Genomic DNA, 22,459 nt, shown 5'->3' on the forward strand with positions numbered 1-22,459 from the left:
AGACCAAACGGGAAGTCGTCATCGCCGTTGTTCGGTTCGTCTCCTCCGTCCAAAACCCAGCCAGAAAGCAAAGCTCGCAGTCCCCCCCCCCCTAACTGGCCCAAAAGCACAGCGACAATGTCGAGTTCCAACAACCTCGTGGCCATGAAAAAGGTCGTACAGCAGCTACGCTTTGAGGCGAACATAAACAGAGTGAAGGTAACGAACAAGTTAGACTGTTTTCCGCGCAGAATGTCTCGACCGTTACCTTCGTTGTGCTAGCATTAGCGTTAGCCTCTCATAAGTTAGCCATTAGTCAAGCGGGGCGTTGTTTCCACCAAAAGGAGAAGTTAAGCCATTAACTCTTATAATGCTCACTTAAAAAATGGTATATCTGCTCAAATATAGAACATCTACTTGAGGTTGCGTGGTTTTGTAGTTATATACTTGGTGTTTTAATGCAACTTGGGCAAACTAGCTGGAAAAGAAAGGACTCCAGCTAATTCGTCGTAAAAGTACCACATTATATATATATAATATGTGTGTGTGTATATGTATATGCTTTTGTGAGTTATGTATTTTGGGCTTTTTTTTTTTTTTTTTTTTTTTTTTTTTTTTTTTTTTTTTTTTTTTTAACAAGAATTTCAAGAATTTCATCCTGTCGAAGTTTGTAAAAGTTGTCAAGAAGTTGTATTTGTTGAGTTATTTGTTAGATGAAGATTTATAGGATTGCTGGTGGCGATTGTTTTAAAGCCTTTGTAAAAGTGGCGTGTGAATATCTATTTCTTTAGATTGCATAATTTTTTTTCTCATTAAGATATATGATTCATGGCATTTCTGAAGGCAAAGTTGTGTGGTTCTTTCAAACGCGCAACTTGCAATTCTCTTAGTTTTATATTTAGCTTGACAAATGTCAACTCGGAGTGGAAATAAACAGCTTGCAGACTCTTTTTGTGAATATTTTTTACTATCTGCCAAACTGTTTCTAGTTGTGAAATGTGTTGTTTGCTGCCATTATACAGTCCTCATATATAACTTTTTTTTTTTTTTTATTTGTTTTATTTTTTAAATTAGCCGATTGACGGCTCGTATCTCAAAACTTTAGTCAAGGTACCACTATTTTTTATTTTGGTGGTATTGTGTGCAAGTTTTTTACAATTTTATTTATTTATTACCCCCTACTCGAAACAACCAATTTTGACGCTCAAAAGATGACATTGATTTTGTCATTTTGCTCCTGAGGTGTCCCAAGCGGCTGCGGACCTTCAGCAGTTCTGCATGCAGAACGCCTTGCAAGACCCCCTGCTCACTGGCGTGTCGTCCAGCACCAACCCGTTCAGGCCGCAGAAGGTCTGCTCCTTCTTGTGAACCCACCGCCCTCATTTGGTAAGGGTGCACCCCAGCCCACATCACCCTCTCCTTTCGGATCCCAAATCTAATCTTTGTATTCCCAGGCAAGCCTTCATTTTGATGCTACAGGGAAACGTCGACCTCAACACTGCTCCTCATGCCAAGCGATTAAAACTGCCACGGGGAAGGAGGCTCTCTTGAGTATTACACATTGGAACCATGTCAGAGAAGACCACCATCTATTTTCAGCCACAGTAGAAGATGAAGATGAAAGGAAGCTGTTTTATTTTTCATGGCACAGTGTGGATTTTTAATTATTGTGCCTTTTCTAATCTATTTTAGTCATCGCTCTTCTGGACTTTTTTTGTATTTAATGAATAAAAACATTATTTGTTAATCCAAATGTGTGTTGACTTTTCAGTTATTTTTTTCAGCAATAAGTTTTTATTGATATTTTGGACTTCTAATGAAGCTAAGTGTAACAATAATAGTTAAATTACTACCTCTGATACAGTGTCAATTGCAACAGGTTTCAATACTGATGAAGCGCATGTTGAAAATGTTTTCTTGTTTATGTAAAGAGGGAGAGGGAAGTGAAAATATAAGATATTTAAAAGATGTATTGTGGTCAGTTATCCCAATCCATAAGTAGCATGTTTAAATAGTGTAATTATATTGCGTTAATGCATAACTCCGTCAACATAAAACCCTGTAGGACCCCATAAATAATAGTATAGTAAATTAAAGATAGTGTCTTCGAGAATGCCTCTGACAGCAGTTACGTTAAGCACATCTCGCGAGAATGAAGCCTACTGACGTCACCGTTTTTTTTTACAATAAACGTCCGATCCTATATCGATTTAAAAATAAACGTACCAAATGGTTGTAAAATGAAGACCAATTTAAAAAAGAAATCAAGAATTTATTTTCTATTATGTTTACTGACTTCATGTCGGTAATGGGTATGAAGTATATCATGTCAATTCGAGATTCACACTCTCGCCAGATGATGGCGCAGACACACCAACCAAGCGAGAAGAAGACGTATTAGTAGTAGAAGAAGACCGATGCCACCATATCAAAAAAAAAATGTGAAAAGAGGAACACGATAAAACAAAAACACACACAGACTTCAAGAGACTGGAGCGTTTACGCGAGGGACCGTTGCGTGACAACGAGTGTACCGCTAAAGGCTGCTTTTGGACTGGCCAAAATGAAACGCTCCCTGCCGACGCCGGTCGAAGAAATGAATCATGGGACCGCGTTGCTGTGGAAACGACGGTAACCCGTTTCCCTTCACCCAGCATGTTCATTCCCCTTGGCTGAAAACCTGCTAGTGGAGTAAAAAGGAAAAAAAGTCCACCTTTGCTGCATGATAGTTGTAGTTTGATGTCTAACTAGTTTAATGCTAACAGCAGCCGATGGTAACTGCTCATCCGCCAGTGATTAGCGAGCTAGCATGCAAGCGACATGACTGTTTTTATTTAGCTCCATTATCACTTTCATAAGCATGATCTAGGGCTGGGCGATATGGCCTTTAAATATATTTTTTTTCCTTATAAAAAAATCACATTTTTAATAGATTTTGATTTATTAATAGGTGCATTTTATGTACACTGATTGCATTCCACTTGGCTCCTTTCTGAGTCCCTCGCAAAACAATAAAAACAAAAATTAAAAAAAGATTCCGTTCATGTTAGCTGTTTTTTAAATTTTTTTTTAGTGACTATTAAAATATAGTATTATTGTCTTCCAGGGGTCGGAAAAGACTAAATATAGCGACTAAATCACAAAGCTGGCAACACTGACTGTTTTTGTAAACTGGCTCCTCTGTACGCAGCCATGTTGTTAGTGGAAGCAGTGCATATCAAATAGGCAAAATGGATAAGTATTTAAATTAATTACATTTATTTGGATTTCTTTGTAATAGATTAGGAATATTTAGGTTGAAAGGTTAAAAACTGACGTTCACATTTATGTTCTTGGTCCTTGGAAAAATTCCCCCCTGTAAGAAGTCCCTGGTCCCCAAAAATGTAAGAAATCCTAAACGTAGCTCCTCCCCGACATACAAAGCTTGTCTGTCATTTGGGATGTATCACGTCAACATAGTTCCTTCATACAGATGTACTACTTCCCTATTAGACAGAGGTTTGGCACCATCTTGGGGCATCTTATGACATTCCTGAAAGTTTTTCAGCAAGTGATTTAATTAGCGAAAAGTGAACCACATATGTGCAGGGAATTACTGTAATCGATCAAATCAAACAATCGGCCAGCCCTATCATTATGTTCCAGGAGGGGTCCATACAGCTTGTGTGCCTCACAGCCAACAGCGGCGTTCCCCTATTTACAAGGGGCGCCTCCAGACAGCTCCCCTTCTCAATCATTGGCTCCCTGAATGGCGTTCACATGTTCGGAAGAGGACAAGGGGTGCTGTTGTCCAGTTGTGAGACGGAGGGCGGCGGGAGAGTGGTGTGGCGAGTCTTCCAGGACAGCTTGATGCTCATCGCCGTGAGCGCGGCTCACCAGGCGGGCCAGGCTGCGGACAGCAGTAAAGGGGAGCGCCTACATCTCCAGCGCCTCCTGGAGAACGTGTGGAGCTGCATGGTGATGGTCCTGGGCCAGGACGAGCTGGTCAACGCGAGGAATGTGGAGCGACTGAAGAGGGACCTGCGCTCATGCTTCGGCCTCATCGACGAGCTGCTGGAGGAGCGTCGCCCGGGCGTCCTGGGCCACCTGACGCACTGCGCCGACTGCTTTCTGCCCCCGCAGCCGACCCTCCTCCAGGAGGCCGTGCAGGGCTTCGCCAAAGCTGCTGAGAGCGAGTTCGGCTGCCTCCTGGTCCACGGGCGGGTCGTCGCTGCCACGGAGATGTGGTGGCGCCTCGCCCCGCGGGAAATAGTCCTGCTCTCGGCTTTAATGCGGGTCCTCTCAGACTCCGGTGCCGCCTCCTGTGACTACCCGGTGTTCCTCCCTCAGGGCAGCCCCACCGTGGCCCACCGCCTCCTCCGCTTCCAGCTGCTCCTGGGGGCCGACGTGTGTGTGCTGTGTGGCCCTTTGCCCTCCCTTCACGGCGCAGAGAGCGCCCTGGTGGGTCGCTTCTGGTCACCCCTGACGGACACCCTGAGAGACTGCCTCGCTTTAGGAGAACGCTGCCTTCCCGCATCCGTGACCGTACGCCCCGACGTGCTGGCCTTCCTCCTCATCAACCGCGAGAGCCACCGCTCCGTCTCCTGCGTGCCCGCCCCCTCGTGCGCCCGGCCACAAAACGACCCCCCCTCGCCCTCTGCGGCTCGCTGCTGGGAGCTCCTCAAGCTCTTCTACGTTTTCTGCATGACGCGCTACTTCAAGCAGGAGCAGGAGGAGGCGGAGGCCGCCACGGCGGAGGAGGGCGCCGCCCACCAGTGGAACACAGAGGACTTTGTTGGTGGATTCTCCCACCAGCCACAGCAGTGCTATTTGGTCACAGACGAGTGTAAAAGTTTCGCACTCCAGACGCCACAGCATCAACTCTTCCTCCTGGCACTGCCGACGGCGCCGACATTTGCCCTGAACAACATCGCTGCACAGACTCTCTCAAGTATTACTGCTGCTACTGATTTCTAATGACCTTATTTCTGACTGCCACCAAGGCTTAAAAGTCCTATCTTGATTCACGATCTTTATTAGCCAGCTTATTTCCCCCCTGTATCACTGTTCTGAATAGACGACACAGACACATAATGGGGGCGGAAAGTCAGCTCCCGAATTTCCTGCTAGAGTCGTAACAAGCCTCTTTTACTCTGAGACATCTCTGCCCTGTGTTTGAAAGGCACCGTTGCAACATGTAAGTTAACCTGAGAATTTTACAGTCATGACCAAATTGTAAAGTTGAACTTAGACTCTTTTTGGTGTGTTGAAAGCAGCCGTTGCTCTGATGTCGCCAAAATCAATGAGCAACGCGCAGCAGCTGCGCGAGCATGCACTTGAGACACGGACGCCATTGTCCCGCTTCAGGGAGTCCCATTTGAAAGGCAACAGGCGAATAAATGCCGCCTCAGCTGTTAGGCCAATTTACAAGTGGACATCAGACACTCACTTCTCTCGCCCTGATGTGCCGAAAGCTATCGTCCCACTGCTATTTTATAACTATCAAACTATCTACCCATCCATTATCTGAGTCGCTTACCCTCACAAGGGTCACGGGATCATTGGGCAGGAGGCGGGGTACACCCTGAACTGGTTGCCAGGGCACATATAAACAAACAACCATTCGCACTCACATTCACACCTACGGGCAATTTAGAGTCTTCAATTAACCTACCATGCGTGTTTTTGGGATGTGGGAGGAAACCGGAGTGCCTGGAGAAAACCCACGCAGGCACGGGGAGAACATGCAAACTCCACACAGGCGGGGCCGGGATTGAACCAAGGTCCTGAGAACTGTGAGGCAGACGCTCTAACCAGTCATCTACCGTGCCGCCACATCAAGCTAGATTAATTCTTATCTGACAGATACATTCACAGACCACTGTTACAGCTCTGAAGCAACAATTTGTTGTGTTTAAAAGAGGCTAAAGATGTGTATTTTCTCAATGGGATTGTATTGTTTAATGACAAATCAATGAAAATGGACAACAAAATTACAGTGGAAAAAAAATACGAGACATACACCTTTTATTTGAATTAGTACCTAAATTTAAGGGTTATTGTTCTTTACTAAACAATTAACAACTAAACAAACTCCCCTTAACTGCTTTGTGTTTTCACCGCATAAACTGTTATTTCATTTCTTTAATCACCATCATCATCATACCCAATCATGTGTAGACCATACAAGCCACTTCCTGTTTGAAGTCACTCATTCATTACTAGGAGTGTACAAGACAATCGCTAAGATAAAAAGAAAAATAGTACAACTAATAATCATACGTGTTATTCAAAAAGGGCGACCACGTACAACTCCGAACAGATCCAATCCACAGATGATAATAATCAGCATCGGTTTTGAGTGACACCGTCAAAGAGGTATTCATTTAACAATATGTTTAGTGTGGTGGAGAGATCTATATGAACTGTAAATGCTGTCTATGTGAAATGTATTATGATAAAAATGCAACTATATGACGATAATGTCCTTTGATTCTTTTTTCCCATTTTGCGACTTGCTGCATTTTGACTATACCGCCAATGAAATCTAATAATGTCCTTGTGGCACCAACACAAAACCAATCAGAGCCCAGACCTAAACCCGACTGAAAATCAGCCTGCGGGTGACCTGAAGACGGCTGCGCACAAGCGATGCCCTCGTAAAGACTATGTTGTTTAGAGTTGTTATTATTAAAGCAGTGCAGTATTAGTTTTAAGATGTGCACAAGCAGCTTATTGCAACTTTTTTTTGTATTTATGCTCAATAACAAATTGATTACCATATTTATTTAATTTTAATATGTATGATTTTTTTTATGATATACTGTATATCATAATTCATCTAAAACGTTTTTATTCTTAATAGTTGGTTCACTTGAAAGGTGCTTTATAAATGTATTTAGGTTAAACTGTATGTGTTATGGTCTAATTTTTAAAATGTTGTTTAAACAGGAGTGCGTTCACGGTCTATAAATTCCAAACAAATTTGTCTTTTGGTAACCCAAATTTATCACAATCCATAATTTATCGCCATAAGAACATAAAAGATGTGGTTTTACTGCAACGCATTACGGGGCACCGAGCAGATCTATGAAAAAAAGGGGATAGAGTCCAAAATAGGAGGAGCATTCCTCCCTGCTTATTTTGCAGTCGAGAAAAAAAACCCAACCCTCCTTTACTATCAATCTGTCGGTCTCTGTGGGTTGCATCCAGCCTCGCCGTCACGTCAGGGTCCAAACCTTGTGCAGAACCGCGCCTGGTGCGTTGGAAGGGGAGGGATGATATCGTCAAAAGAAAGTGGGAGGGATACCCTTGCTTGAAAGCGTTGCCATGTGTGCACAGTCTGTTCCAAATCCCCCCCCCCCCCCCCAAAAGAAAAAAATAATAATAATCCACGTACAGTGGATGTTTGGGAATATCTCCTGTATTTTCTTCCCCCCCCCCCCGCGTTTATCACTTTTTTAATTTTTGGACTTTTACCCTGATTAAAGTCCAAAAGGGATTCACGGTCACGGTGGCGGCTTGGACTTGCTCAGCTTATCGCTGAACTTCTCTCGACTTAACTCAACGAAAACCGAATCAGGAGAACATGGCAGCGGCCAGGATAGGGAGGCTGTCACACGGCAAAGTTGCCCGCCTCGGTTTGACTCGAAGCCGGGGTGAAGCGTTAGCCGCTGGCGGCGGCTGCGGTGGTGTACCCGCGGTGCGTTCACTGACCTCTCCTCTTCTGCCCGCCAGAGCCATGGCCGGCCTCACCGCCGCTCGCTGCGGGCTGCCCAAGGAGAGCGTGGCCGAGAACGGAGCCTCGCCGCGGGGCAAAGTGCTGACCATCGACACCATGAACCCCACGGTGAAGATGGTGGAGTACGCCGTGCGGGGGCCCATCGTGCAGCGGGCGGTGGAGCTGGAGAAAGAGCTCTCCGAGGTGGGTCACTTTTTTTAATCCTTCAATTTGACTTTTACCGTGTTTTGGTGTGTGTCCCCCCCCAAAAACTTTTGAAGCGCGATTGATTGCGAATATACACTCAGTGTTCCCATTATTAGGCACACCTGCTCAACGGTTAAAACGTGATCAAGCTCACTTTTGTTTGACACCGACAGAGAAGTATTCGTAAAAATGGATCAATTATTGTAGTTTAGGGTCCCAAGGCTTATCATCAACTACAGTGTGACTTTGAGAAAATTATCCGATTTCCTAAAGTCCTTAAAATTCTCCTTGATTTTTACCTGATAAGTGAATCATTTCAACCTTTTTTTTTTTTTTTTTTTTTTTTTACTGTAATTGATGAGAATATTAACATTTCCATAGTTTACAATTTCAAATAGTTTAATATTCATATCTTTGTGATGAAAAGCATCACGCGTGTCACTCTCCACTTCATCTCTAGTGCATCTCCCTCAGATGACAATGACAGCAGTGCTACGACTACTGGCAAGAGCATCGGACTCGTGCTGTTGGCCTGTGCTCCAGACAGTTTAGGTTGTTCTGACATGTTCACTAAGTTCTCTGGGGTCACATCAATAAATTCGTCCCACCACCCGAGCAGGTACCAATCAGCTTTTGAAGTAATATTAATTGGGCATTGCTCGTGAAAACTGTGCCGCACAAATCATGCGAGTGACTCACTGTGCCGAAAGTCACTTTCTTCTTGATATTTGAATATATGTTAGCGTTAGCGAAATTGAAATTCTACTCCTTGGTGTGATACAATAAGAGAGAAGGAAAATACAAACACGAATAATGCGGCAATAAAAATAATATTGTGCAAAATGCAGTAGAAGCAATTAGAAAAGTAAAGCTATAATAAATACATCTAATCAAGTGAGATGCTACAGTTTACGCTAGAGCAATCAGTCGTGCGCTTGTAAACAATTCTGATAATCTTCTGAGCACTACTGAAATATTTTGCATGAGTTTTTCGGACACATTCAGCCCCCACAAAAGACAATTAATTGGTCAGAAATAAAATATCTCCAGTATTTCTTATGCATTATTTTGCATTGGATCTCATTAAAAAAATGTTTCTGGTGTGCCTAATGAAGTCTCCTCAGAGCATAAAGATGCTTACATAACTTTTACAATAACGTGACGTCGTCGTGAAGAATGACACCCATTTGCTCATGCGCCACCTGAACTGTCATCCAAGCGAGAGCCTTGCGTTATCACTGGGGTGGAAATGGACGAGGTATATTTACTTGCGCCTGCTAAAAGCTTCTCGCGTATGTCATTGCCACTTCAAAAATACCTCTGATGACAACTCGGCGGGTTATCACTTAGACGCTTGTGCCCATATCCTCTTGGGAAAAGTCCATCTGTCGGTTAATCATTGAGGTTTTAACCCAACAAGGGTTCTCCAGTGACATTTCTTTATCTGGTCAACTACTGATTTTGGACATTATCTCACAGTTTTCCCCCTGTGGAGTAAAAGCCTTGACTAGCGACGCACCTGTTGCCACTCTTTATCTCACAAGTTCTTTGTTAAGTGGAAAAAGTGTCAACTTGTTTAGTGAAAGAGCCCTGGTGCACTAGTGACCGGCGGCCAGTTCAGGGTGTACCCCGGCTCTCGCCAAAAGTCAGCTGCGATAGGCTCCAGCTCACCCACGACGAGGACAAGCGCTATAAAAAACGGATGGACGGAGGGATGTAGTGTGACCACTTTATTGCCGCTAGCTGTGAGCTGGGCCCCAGGCTGCCCTCTTGGTCTGGATGTGGCAACGCTCTAATGGTACAGAGTGCAGTTTGCTGTGGAAATATACATGTGCGCCTCCCAGTTGGGTTAGCCAACCATTGTGCAGGGACAGCTGTGAACTTGAACCAGCAGGAATCCTCCTCTGGTGTACTAAGAGGTATTTATTTGGATGTTTAGTCTTTAAAGGAACAGGATCGAAGAGGGAATCAAGTTGTGCAACATCAATAGTTTTTCTTTTTTTTAGGAAAGTGCAACAATGACAGTTTGATCTATCTGAATTCTGATCATATTTTATGCTATAAAAACACTAATGGCTTTTTTTTTCCATTACATTGGCCTCCAGAGGCTTCGTAAATGCAGCTGGAAATATCATTTGCACCTCACTTGTTTATTTTTAGTGGTGTACTGATATTCACATTGGCCTGAGGCCGTTTCAAATGAGTTGGCAAACTGACAAATGCGTATCGCTAACCATGACTGTTAGCCAATGGCGAAGCCGCACTGTATTTGTTTACAGACTAGACGTGAAAAATGGATTGAGGCACTTGGCTTCGACCAAGTCTATCAAGCTGTCATTTAGGGCTGCAACAAACGATTATTTTAATCAATTATTTTTTTTCCATCAATCGATGAATCGGTGAAAAAAAAACTTTTCATTTTCATCCCTTTATTCAAAAACAGGACATGACTTCAATTTGACAGTGCAGAAAATGCACAAAAATAAACTGATTAAGATTCAGGTTGTGATTTGGTCGGTTACATGTCGGACAATAGTCAGAAATATTGAGTACTCTTTTCCAAAGTAAAAGCAGACGTTTGCAAATATCTTATTTTGATTAAACACAATCCGCCTGCTTTCATCGAGTACAACGGACATCTGACAATATTTACTGTTGAGAGGCTGACATTCCGAGGATTCAGACAATTTTCAGATCTCTAACTGATCATCGAAATACAGTGGTTGGTGATTAATTTGCTAATCGATTAGTTGTCGATTAATTGTTTACTCCGTTAAAATGACTACAGCGAAAAAGCTCATCCAAAAACATTTGTGCACATTACATACTTTGTATCTTCGCAAGTCCTTTTGTTTTTTTCCTAACTAGCATAAAACTTTCGCAGCCACCAGTTAAAAAGTGTCCTACTAAAAGCTCCGCGCAGATGCACTTTGTACATTGCTGCCTTTGTTTTGCTGTCCTCATGGGTATGCAGGCTGATAATCAACTAGCACGCACACACACACACACACACACACACACAGAAGGCTTTTCTTGTCGGTCTTCCCACGCGCTGACACAACCAAGGCATGCAGACCGTTAATAAAAAAAAAAAAAAGAGCCTTTTTTCTGCATCTTCAGTATAGTTTCCGCCGAGCTAGATTGCTGCCTAAATGGGTTGCCTCACAAAAGTCGCCCAAATAAGCACGTCAGCACCTCTACAGCTTTTGTAATTTGTGTTTTTAGGTTAGTCTTGTTGTCGCTAGGCTGATTTTTGTTGAGTGGCAGCAAGCAGCCAAGTGCGCACATAATGTCGGCCTGACTAGTTTGCTGGCTAAACAGGTTGCCTTACAAACAGAATTTGTATTGATACCACTACATCTGCAGTAATTGGTAGTTTTTAGTCTGTCATGCTACTTTGTTCAGTGGCGGCAACCATTCAAAGGCATAGATAGTGTCAAGCCCGACACTTTGCTGCCTCAACGGGGACCCTGACAAACAGAAAGTAAATGAAATTGAATGTGTTAATACCACTGCAACTTTTGTAATATGTATTTTTAGGCTCATCTTATTATCTCTTGGATGCTTTATTGACTTGTTCCTATTTACCAACAGCAAACAGGAGCTACAACGTACTTTGTCACAGTTTGACTGGACATTTAAATTGCAAAGCCGTTTAGATCATAGCCGCTACATTTGCAAATGACGCAGTTTGATTGTTAAAGGCAAATTTGTTATCATTTAGTAAAAAAAAAAAAAAAAAAATGAAATTCCGAGGACCCGCCTGGATTTTAGCGGCTGCAGTCTTCATTTGCTCACTTGACGTTGATGACGGCACAAGGTACACTGCTGTCACTCAACTACAATCATTCTCTCTGCTACGCACATTTTAAAACATTTCATTCCTCCTTCAATGTCCTTCAGACTGATAAAGGAAATCAACTATCAATATGGTGAACCAATTTTCCACTGTCTAGTAAATACTGTAGTTCTCACAACTGACTTATCAGTGATAAAAGATCCACCGTGGGGTGTGACGCACTCCGGCTGACTTGATTGGCCCAGACCTTTTTTTTTTCTTCCTCGCTCTCTCTGACCAATGAGGCGACAAGCGACTCCCATTTCCTCCGTTTAATGGGACAAACGGGCTGTTTTGATTTGAATGTGAAAGTTGCCCTCCTATGCGAGTGCGTGCAGCCACGTTTGTTTGTACACGTGTCAGTCCATGTTGCTTTCAACTCGCTCCTGGCTCACAGCTGCGCGAGCCTAAACAAACTTTACATTACGGCCTCGAAAAGCAGACCTCTTTATGTTTATGGATGCCAGAGACGCTGCCTCCCAAGCCATCACTTAGGAGGTTTAAAGGCAACTGTGTAATGTGTGTAATGTGTCAGTGTGCTAAGACGCTGACATTAGCATCATGCTCCCATGTTTTGTGTTTTTTGTTTTTGTTTTTAAATCAACTTTGCAGTCATCTAGTGCTGTGCTACAGTGTAAGCACCCTAATAAACCGCAGAAAATAAAACATACTGCATTTTCTCATGGTTTATTTACTCAACTCCAGGTTGCAATCCAATGTAAAGACCCCACCCCAAAGGTTCCTGGACTCCTAGAAGGTACTACCTTTCCTAGCAAGGTCCTCTTCCTGACTACCAACTACCTCCCACTTTTTTTTTAGTGGAGGTTCCCAAATCTTCAGCTTCTTAGTTGCACAATCGCTTACTCTTTGCACTTTCTTGGGAGCCATACTGAGGGCTAATTTACAGCAAAAAACAAACAATAAAAAAAAAAATCTGATTTTCCATACTTGGAAAAGGCCCGATTCCGATCTGAAGGTATCCGATTCTTGCTTGCTCTCGATTTTTTTAAATGTTTACATTTTTTTATATAACCTGCGGTTTGAAGTCCGCCGTATTTGAGGACATACGGTAGGTTGGACAGCATTTAAATGGTTAATATGTGAGCCAAAGCGGCAAACTAACAAGCAGCCACTAATGAATCACAGCGTGTTTTTCAGTTGTAGGCCTTCAGCTGCATTGCTCTCAGCCTTCATCATTTTATTGGGCACAATGTGCTAGCATTTAAGTTTGAGTTCTGTCCAAGCGCTGCAATTTAACAACAAATTGTGAGCCAAACCCCAAAAATGTCAGACACAAAAAAAGCTTGCGTTGCACAACTTGAAAGGCGTTTGTTCGTGTTTGTGTCACGCAGGGGAGGAAGAAGCCCTTCCAGGAGGTCATCAAAGCCAACATTGGGGATGCGCACGCCATGGGCCAGCAGCCAATCACCTTCTTTCGACAGGTAAGCTTCTCCCTTCTCAACCGTAACAACTTAATAAGATGAAGTGGGAGACATTGGCACGTCCTTTGACTTTTACGCCTCCTCCCCGTGTGCCGTTTTCAAGGTGTTGGCGCTTTGCTCCTACCCCGAGCTGCTCAACGACAACACGTTTCCAGAGGACGCCAAAAGTAGAGCACGCCGCATCCTGCAGTCCTGCGGCGGCAACAGCATGGGTGTGTTGCACTATTTCATCCCCGCCAAACAAAAAGCTTTTATACGCATGACGGACGTTAAGGCCCCTTGTGCTCCTCCTTCTCGGGGTAGGGGGTCGCTTTGTGGCTCTATGTTGTCATGGCGACTTGTAGTGGCACTTCTGGAATGGGCAACCTACAGCGCGGGGGTTTATATTTATGGCCCGGAAGAGCCCAGCTCACTATGCAATTCTTAAATTAAATAAAAACTCTGAGAAATGTTAACCGTATTTAACCCACAAATTCTCACAATGTATGATAATAAACATTTGTTCAACCATATTTATTTGCAAGTTAATATGGAGGACTGGAATGATATAATCAGGCTTCCATATGCACCATGTGGACAAAATTGGGACAAATCAATCAGGAATTTGTCAAACTGTAATTCATTTGCATTTTAATTAATTTGTAATTTGATGTATTTTTTCATTTCTTGTAAAATAAACAATCTATATATGTTATATATCACGTTGCTATAAAATATGAATGTTTATTTAATAAAAATTAGTTAAAAAAAATAAAATAAAAAAACAGAACTGGAATGCATCCTGATCGGAAAAAGTTTCCCCACCCCTTGTAATATGGTAAATTATATAATTACTAAATAACTAACTCAAAAGTAAAATCAATTTAACTTCGTCATAGATCATGGAATTCTGCATATGCATTGAGCAACAAAGGAGAATGTTATAAAATGCAGAATAATTTGACTATGTCAACAAATATGAGGGGGAAATTCCAATCAGCACTTCAAAATTCAGCAAGAAACGGCATCATACTTAAAGGCTTTTACTGTCCGATGTTTTGCTCACCTTTGGGGGCTAATTATGGAAATTATTACAACCTGGCACTGCTCTCACGTCACTATAACCGCTTTTGCTGATTATTTTTCTATTTTTCAGGTTCGTATAGTGCCAGTCAAGGCATCGACTCTGTGCGGCAGGACGTGGCCCGCTACGTCCAACAAAGGGACGGCGGCGTCTACTGCGACCCGGACAACATTTACCTCACCACGGGGGCCAGCGATGGCATTGTGGTAAAGAATTATGATTATTATTTTGATCACATGTAGAAGGACACTTAAAGGGGGAGTTTGGTGACTAAAAACGGCAAAAACCTAAACTAACTTAAACTACAAACTTAAAGCTACACCACCACTTCATTGTATACACAAGCACTCACTTGAAGTGGATGCTGAGTTGTAGTAGCACGCAATGACCACCAGAGGTCACTAATGAATCACGCTTGTGAGTTTGGTCTCTTAAATTCAAACTATACTGTAGTTCATAAATTAAAGGACTCCTGAAAGTGCCTGTTTGGAATTGTCATTACTATTTGGGCTGAATTTTATTGATTGCAAACAAACTAGCCGATCATTTTGGGCTCAAGCTGATCGCACATCATACTGTATACCCAGTCACTAATGAGAAATAAAGTAAGTTGTTGATTTTTTAAAAAAATTATTTATTTATTTTTACAATTAATTTTTAGATATTTCTTCCGGTTTTATTTTTTGCTTTTACTAAAATTCACCACAAATAAAATTGGCCACTTAATTAAAATAATGTTTTTAATACATTTACGTAAAAATACACATTTGATATTGTATTACTTAATATGTTGTACAAGTACTAGGGCTGGAACTAACAATTATTTTAATAATCGATTAATCTGTCGATTATTTTTTCGATAAATCAGATAAAAAAACATTTTAATTTACAATTCAAAAACAACATTTTAAATTGACAGTGCAGAAACATAAATTGATGATGATTCAGTTACTGGTTTGACCCATAACGTCAGAAAATAGGGACAAATTTTGATTATTGATTTTCAAACTAAAAGCAGATGTTTGAAAATGTCTTTTTTTGATTACACACAAAATAATCAGTCTGCTTGTATGGAGGCCAACAGAAATGTGAGAATATTGAATTTGGACAATTTTAACTCAAAACAATGTGTAAACGATTAATGGATTATCAAAATAATTGTTGATCAACTTGACAGTTGATTAGTTGTTGATTAATCGGTTAATTGTTGCACCTCTAATTAGTACATTGTGATAATTCACCAGCTTCATGAAATTAATTGGATGTGTACAAATCAAGATTTAGAACACCACAAATGAGTTAATTTTGCTAATGACTCCCACCTAGTGGCACCACCTATTTATTTGAGTTTAATTTATTGAGGCACAGCGTCAGGCAATAGATTGTGTTTCTTAGCGTATAGGCCACTAAGTGACGAAAGTGCTTATAAGCCTTGATTTTGTTCTTATTCTTTTTTTCCCCGTCCCGTTTAGACCATGCTCAAGCTGCTGGTGTGCGGCGAGGGCTTGGCCCGCACCGGCGTCATGATCTCCATCCCGCAGTACCCTCTGTACTCGGCGGCGCTGGCCGAGCTGGGCGCCGTGCAGATCAACTACTACCTCAACGAGGAGGCCTGCTGGAGCATGGACATCAGCGAGCTGCAGCGGGCTCTGAACGAGGCCCGGGGCCACTGCAACCCTCGAGCCCTGTGCGTCATCAATCCGGGGAACCCCACGGGTAATGGCCCCTTTAGTGTGCAATTTTGCTTTAAAATGTTATTTCTATGTGGGGGGGGGGGGAATAAACACATTTGGATGAATCTTATTGGATTATTCACACCGAGAGCTCACCAGCCAACTGTAAGCAGTCAGCTGACATGTATCCGTGGCAACTGAGTGAACTCACTCAAGAGAAAGGCTGTCTTCGGTAGTTTGTCAGATCCGCACATTCTCTGGTTGCTGCGTCAAATGAAGTGCACCAAAGCGGCTCCAAATACACTACATGGACCAAAATACCAGGTGGTACTTGGCTTTATTTCTATTGTGCAAGGGGGTTATATGAATAACTGACGAGAGCAGCCATAGCATGAATCAACGTGTGACCAAGACACTCTTGGAAAAGAGATAAATAAAGGTTGAATGAAAAAAATAATAATGAGATGTGCATTTGTCCGTGCAGGATCGAGGATACTGTGGACTTTTTTTGTCTTGCTGGATTAATATTTTTTATTTCCGGTAGTTCTGTTTATTTCAGTTGTGCAAGGTGGAGGTTATCATAAATAACTGGTGAGAGGAGCGATGGCATGAATCATAACACGTACATTGCTTATATTGAACACAAGCGTGTGCCGATGCGTGACCAAGTGCGCCGTAGCCTTTTTTTGACTGGATTATTGTGAGTCATTCTCTTGATTGCTATTGTGCAAATGGCGGTTATGGTGAATAGCTACAGTATTTGATACATACATATGCCTTTGACTGACCGAGTGTCCTGTGGACTCCTTTTTCTTTTTTTTTTTTTTTTTACTCTGTGTATTTTTTTTGAAGACATTAGCTGTCAAGTGGGCCCAAGCACAGTTTAAATGGCGTCGTGGTACTAGTAAGCCCTAAGACTCAAATAGACTCCTACTTATATCCATATTGTGTTTTTGAAAACTACTTTGAGTAACCCTTGTATTATTGAATTCTGCCTTTGAGTAGAGCCACTAGATGGCTACAAAGCAACACACGACGGCTCATCAACTCCCTCTGCCCCGCAGGCCAGGTCCAGAACAGGAAGTGCATCGAAGACGTCATCCGATTCGCCGCCAAGGAGCGTCTGTTCCTCATGGCCGACGAGGTGACCTCTCGGGAACCCGACTCGTTCGCCAAACGTTCCTTGTCATTACGCGCTCTTCTCGCCAGGTGTACCAGGATAACGTGTACGCCGACGGGTGCCAATTCCACTCTTTCAAGAAAGTGCTGTTTGAAATGGGGCCCGAGTACTCCAACACGGTGGAACTGGCCTCCTTCCACTCCACCTCCAAGTGTTACATGGGAGAGTAAGTGAGGACTCTTCCACCAAGCACGTCTCTTTGGTTCACTTTTGCATGTTTTTTTTCCCCCCCGCTCATTTACAATGGAAAGGATCCCAAAACATTCGACCACTGCTGTCGCTCTTTCAGCAACTGTCGGTAAACTAATACAGTCCAGTCTGCATACGCAGGGCGGAGCTAAACACGTCGCGCTGTTGAGTCATCGGCAGAGAAGCGTCAGTATGTCAAACAAGATTTGTTGAAATTTCAAATAAATATTGTGTTGTAGCGGCAGACAGACCCACGCTTCCATTCAGAGACCAGAATTATTTTATTGAATTACTCTTATTTATTAGATCATTTATTAAATATGATTATTTAAGAATTTCTTTTTAAAGTCTTAGATTTGGAGGTATCATGTTTGAAACCTCACACACAGTTTGAAAACTATTTCCAGGTGTCTTAACGTCCTCTTTGCTGTCAAATTAAAAAAATTCACAAATGATCTTTTATCAATATTCTAGTCTTGATTGTGATTAGGTCCAGTCTCAACGCGTCTCACTTTGCATTTCGTGTATTTTTGTTCTCCTCCCAGGTGTGGCTTCCGCGGCGGCTACATGGAGATCATCAACATGGACGACGATGTGAAAGCGCAGCTGACCAAGCTGGTGTCGGTGCGCCTGTGCCCGCCCGTTCCCGGACAGGCGCTGATGGACCTCGTGGTCAACCCGCCGCAGCCCGGAGAGGCGTCCTACGACAAATTCATCAAGGTAAAAAAAAAAGAAATGTCATGAAAGAGACTTTTGCCAGACATTTCTTTTGACACTTTTTGTTGTTTTGTTTTTGTTGTTTCCATTCAGGAGCGTACAGCCACCCTAAGTGCCTTAGCAGACAAGGCCAAACTGACGGAGGAGGTGCTAAACACTGTGCCTGGCATCAGCTGCAATCCTGTGCAGGGCGCCATGTACTCCTTCCCTCGTATTAGCATTCCAGAGAAGGCTGTCAATGAAGCTGCGGTAGGTGTTTTACCGTAAAAACAAGTTTTTGGACTTGCAATGTTTTTTTTCTTCGCCATAGGAAAAATGGAAACAATCCTCCGTTTATGTGTTGTTGTTTATGAGCCCGATTCACTGCTTATTTGGGTTATTTATTTCTTTTTCCCCCCGGGGAAGCACATGGACACGTCACCAAATGCGAATCAGCCCCACCACCGCATCCCCAACTTCACCAAGCGATCGTGTGCCGCTCAACAGAAGCTAACGCTGTTAGCCAATCTGTGCATTCAGATTGAGATGCAACAACTTGTATGCAAACAATTAAAAAGTAAACTTTCCATAACATGCCCCTTTTAATGTGCTGTCCTTTGAGAGAATTTTCCCCTCGCCTTCAGTGAATACATTTCGACTGTTTCACAACACAAAGCTGTGCCTCTTTAAGGTGACACGGTTGTCCGCCAAGAGCGAGAATCTGATTAGCTTCACACATGAAAAGGTCAGCCGACCTGCCGATTGATCCTTGTTAACTTCCCTCGGCGTCATCAGGGAGCGGCGCAATCGCTTGGCGTCGGCGCTGCGAACCAGCGACGGCTTGTTTAGCGGCGACGCCGTGGGACGTAGTTAAAGCGAGCGGGCCGCGTAATCCGTTAGCCGTCTTCGTGCATTGCCCATCGCTTCACAGCAAAATCTATTGGTTCCGTGGAAATCGAGCGCGTGATGTCGGCGTCTGAAGTCTCTGAAGGCCGCTGCAGCGTTCGAGTGACCCCGGACGAGGAAAGTGCGCCGCGGCCCCATATGGAGTCTGAACGACAACCGTGAATGAGGCTCAAGAGCTTCACAATACATAGCTGCTTCAAAAAACAAGTCCGTTTGCTTTCATTTGGGCCCACTTAAATCCAAACCCTTGTAATTTTTTGGTTGAAAATAACGGTGCATTCAGTACTTTCGGTGTGTCGCTGAGTTCTCACAGCCACGATCACAACTACAATGGCACGCAGTTGAGCCCCAATGCTAATTGGTAAAAAAAGAACAGAATTTTGTTCGGCTTTATGCAGCAGCACAGTGTTTGGGTTAGCACGTGTGCCTCACCGTTGAAAGGTTCTGGCTTGAAATCTCGGCCTTCCTGTTTGGACTTTGCATGTACTTGTTTGCGTGTTCTCCAGTTACTCCAGCGCTCTTCCACATTCCAAATACGCGCATGTTACATTCATCTTAATGCCAAGGAACCATGTTGAAGTGAGTTGAGGAGCTTCATGTAGTGCTTTCTCTGACTTTTAATTGTTGTTCAAATATTATTTTAACTGAAAATGTTTCCCTTTAAATGTTGAATAAGGGGCCCACAATGGAGTGTTGTTGTGACATATGTGCTGCGTTGTTTTAATTACATTTTTTTTTTTTTTAGGGAAAAGGCCAACAACCGGACATGTTCTACTGCATGAGGCTGCTGGAGGAGACGGGGATCTGCCTCGTTCCTGGAAGCGGCTTCGGGCAGAAGGACGGAACCTACCACTTCAGGTACACAAACGGCAGTGTGCTAAAGCCAGGTACACACATACCAATAATCGAGCCAAATTTGATCATTTTCCCTCCCTTCCCATCAAAGTCATTTTTTAAATATCTCTGAAAGATGAACCCGAGCAATTATCCTGCGGTGTGGGCTGTGTGGAGAGTCATTTTTTTACCTCCCTGATCTGCTCTGGAAACAGTCAGGGTGAGCAATCGTAAATGGTAAACCAGTTCAATATTTATAATGGCAAATCCTTATTTGAGTGGTCAACACCAAGTAGGGCCGGGACTCATTGATTGTGACGTGAAACCGAACCTCGTCTTACATATTAAAAAAAAAACGGTTAAGTTCTTCGCTATGTTGTCCTCGTAACGGAACTTTTTAGAGAGGCATCTTAGTGAATTCCTCTATGTATGTATTTGAGGCCAGAGTTGCTTATTGACTCTGCGGCAGATGGATCGATTGTTTTTGTATCCGCTCCTACAAAATTAGGAGGAGAAGCTTTCTGCTTTATCGTCGCTATTGAACCATTTCTCTTACCGGTGATCCTTCAAAGTAGGCGGAAATCTTTAAACGCTCCGCCGCTGAAGACGCATGGCTCGGCTTAACAACTCGCTCCTCTTGCTCTCTGACGGCTTTCCTACGGATGTTAAAAAAAAAAAAGACTCTTAATGTTGCGTTACAGAGATTTATTTTTAAAGGACTTCAATTCTGAGTGGCGTACTTTTCAAGGGCTTGAGATTCTAATTATATTAATCGGCTCATGGAGAAATGAAAAGAAAATTGTGCGATCGTTTTTGTAGCATAACATGCTTGAGTTGGTTCTTTATGTGGCGTAAAGCATGACGTCTATATATAAAAAAAGTTGGTACAGTAAAGTAAAAAAAAAGATTTAAATGAATTCAATGCTTTATGTTTATTAACTAGTCAGTGTAAATATATACAAAATACACTCAACAAAAATGAGGGATATTGGGCTTTCGGTTCAAATCTATATATGGACCTAAAATGCACTAAAGGTCAACCTAAGTTGACCTCTAAACTTTTGAATGTACTCGTCCAACAGTTCAATGTTTCAGTACTTTTTGCACAACTTGGTATTCTCTAAAAAGGAGATGAACAGCAAAATTCACGTGTTGAAGACATCGCCACCTAGCTGTAGTTTGATAGTTGGATGGTGGAATTATACAAAAAAAAAAAAAAAAAAAAAGCCCCAAAAATAAGCAAAACACACTTTCTGGAGTTAAACTCATAGATCAGTGGTTCTCAAACTTTTTACACCAATAACCACCTCAAAAAAATACTTGGGTCTCCAAGTACTTCCATAATGATCAACATTATAATACGGTAGCTTAGTCGGCCTTTTTGTTCACCGAAAACAAGTTTTGACTCGTAAAAGGTCATTCATTATTGTAAGCCACTAACATTAAGCACAGTTTAAACATAAATAGATCAATATAGTAAAATAAAAAAAATATTCAAATGATTCAGTTGTAAATGTGTTGCACATCAAAGTTTAAAAAAAAAAAAAAGAAGTGTACTTGAATAGAATTTTAAAAACAGATAAAGATTAAATGCAATTTATTGTACTGTACTTTAGCGTTAAATACAACATACTCAAAAAGTACTGTACGTTAAAATACAAAATTTACTTTACAGTTTAAAAAAAAAACAAATTTCACTCTAATATCTTTGATTGGATTTCATGTTTTAATTGTAAATTTTATTTCAAGAGAAACTTTTTAAACATCCTTTTCAACCGATATTCAAGTGAATACACTACAAACACAAATTATTTAATGTTCACACTGATTACCATTATTATTATTTTTCAAATATTCTCATTTTGAATTGAACGCATTCCAAAAAGCTGGGACAGGGCCAACAAAATACTGGAAAAGTTGAGTAATGCTTAAAAAAACAACAACAACTGTTTGGACCATTCCACAGGTGAACAGGTTATAATTGGAAACAGGCGAGCGTCGTGATTGGGTATAAAAGGTTGTTCACAAGTAATACAATCAGCCAAAACGTGCCTGCTTTTTAGATGTCTTCTGTATTACTGTCATGTTGTGGGGGGTTAAATTGCTGCTATCCTTCTGGAATGGAGTCACCCAGAGAAATATGTAAAGTATCAAAATGGTTCTATGTTGTACATGCTGTTTCTGTTTTTAACCTGTTGTTGTTGTTGTTCTTTTATAGGATGACCATTCTGCCTCCCACCGACAAGCTGAAGATCCTCCTGAGCAAAGTGAAGGAGTTCCACCAGAGGTTCACCAAGCAGTACTCCTAAGTCCCCTCCATTTCTCAAACACACGCGTTCACTCAAGACCTTTTAGCAAAATCCCAATCCTCCTTTTTATTTTAAGTGCCTTCACGTCGACTCTTCTTTCTATCGCACGTCCTTCCTCCACTTGGACGTTATCAGATGTCCAAACAAGGGCGCTCAAAATTATGTTTGCCTCAAAATTGTTGCACAGCATGGATGGTGAGTATGGAAGAATTCGTGCCAAGGGTTTTTTTTTTTAATTAAAAAAATACAATTAATGCTGCTTAATGAAACAAACCATGAAGTATTCATTGCCGCTGGCCGTACGTAACTGGGAGAATAGGCAAGAAGACTTATTTGCACGACCAAAATAAATGTCATTCTCCAGCCTATGCTTGCTTTCTTTTGTTTCAACATACTTAAGGAGAAATTGTTTTAGGACAAAGGGGCGATTTTCTTCTAGCTGTG

The 22,459-nt window shown here is 42.2% G+C and overlaps 4 protein-coding genes across 6 annotated transcripts in view; all 4 read left to right on the top strand.

Moving 5' to 3' along the window:
- ssx2ipa (synovial sarcoma, X breakpoint 2 interacting protein a) overlaps positions 1 to 22,459 on the top strand; it is an 84,204-nt gene that overhangs the window by 6,800 nt on the left and 54,945 nt on the right. The window lies entirely within an intron of this gene.
- Positions 38 to 1,732, top strand: LOC133488963 (guanine nucleotide-binding protein G(I)/G(S)/G(O) subunit gamma-5-like). The gene is made up of 3 exons (XM_061797543.1): positions 38 to 198; positions 1,222 to 1,365; positions 1,434 to 1,732. The coding sequence occupies exons 1-2, from the start codon at positions 118 to 120 to the stop codon at positions 1,345 to 1,347; spliced, it is 207 nt and encodes a 68-aa protein (XP_061653527.1). The 5' UTR covers positions 38 to 117; the 3' UTR covers positions 1,348 to 1,365; positions 1,434 to 1,732.
- Positions 2,405 to 22,381, top strand: gpt (glutamic--pyruvic transaminase). Of its 3 annotated transcripts, none has more exons than XM_061797857.1 (12): positions 2,405 to 2,610; positions 7,696 to 7,882; positions 13,076 to 13,165; positions 13,269 to 13,377; positions 14,301 to 14,434; positions 15,701 to 15,944; positions 16,966 to 17,045; positions 17,111 to 17,247; positions 17,816 to 17,990; positions 18,081 to 18,236; positions 19,618 to 19,730; positions 21,925 to 22,381. In XM_061797857.1, exons 1-12 carry the CDS (start codon positions 2,543 to 2,545, stop codon positions 22,013 to 22,015), a joined length of 1,584 nt encoding a protein of 527 aa, XP_061653841.1. In that variant the 5' UTR covers positions 2,405 to 2,542; the 3' UTR covers positions 22,016 to 22,381. The 3 variants fall into 3 exon arrangements, with proteins under 3 accessions (XP_061653841.1, XP_061653842.1, XP_061653840.1); XM_061797858.1 differs by lacking the exon at positions 2,405 to 2,610 and adding an exon at positions 7,157 to 7,216; XM_061797856.1 differs by lacking the exon at positions 2,405 to 2,610 and having other exon boundaries at positions 7,348 to 7,882.
- fuz (fuzzy planar cell polarity protein) lies at positions 2,617 to 5,154 on the top strand. The gene has a single exon (XM_061797859.1). The coding sequence runs from the start codon at positions 3,616 to 3,618 to the stop codon at positions 4,933 to 4,935; it is 1,320 nt and encodes a 439-aa protein (XP_061653843.1). The 5' UTR covers positions 2,617 to 3,615; the 3' UTR covers positions 4,936 to 5,154.

This window comes from Phyllopteryx taeniolatus, chromosome 14 (genome assembly GCF_024500385.1).
Source record: "Phyllopteryx taeniolatus isolate TA_2022b chromosome 14, UOR_Ptae_1.2, whole genome shotgun sequence".
Classification (NCBI taxonomy): domain Eukaryota; kingdom Metazoa; phylum Chordata; class Actinopteri; order Syngnathiformes; family Syngnathidae; genus Phyllopteryx; species Phyllopteryx taeniolatus.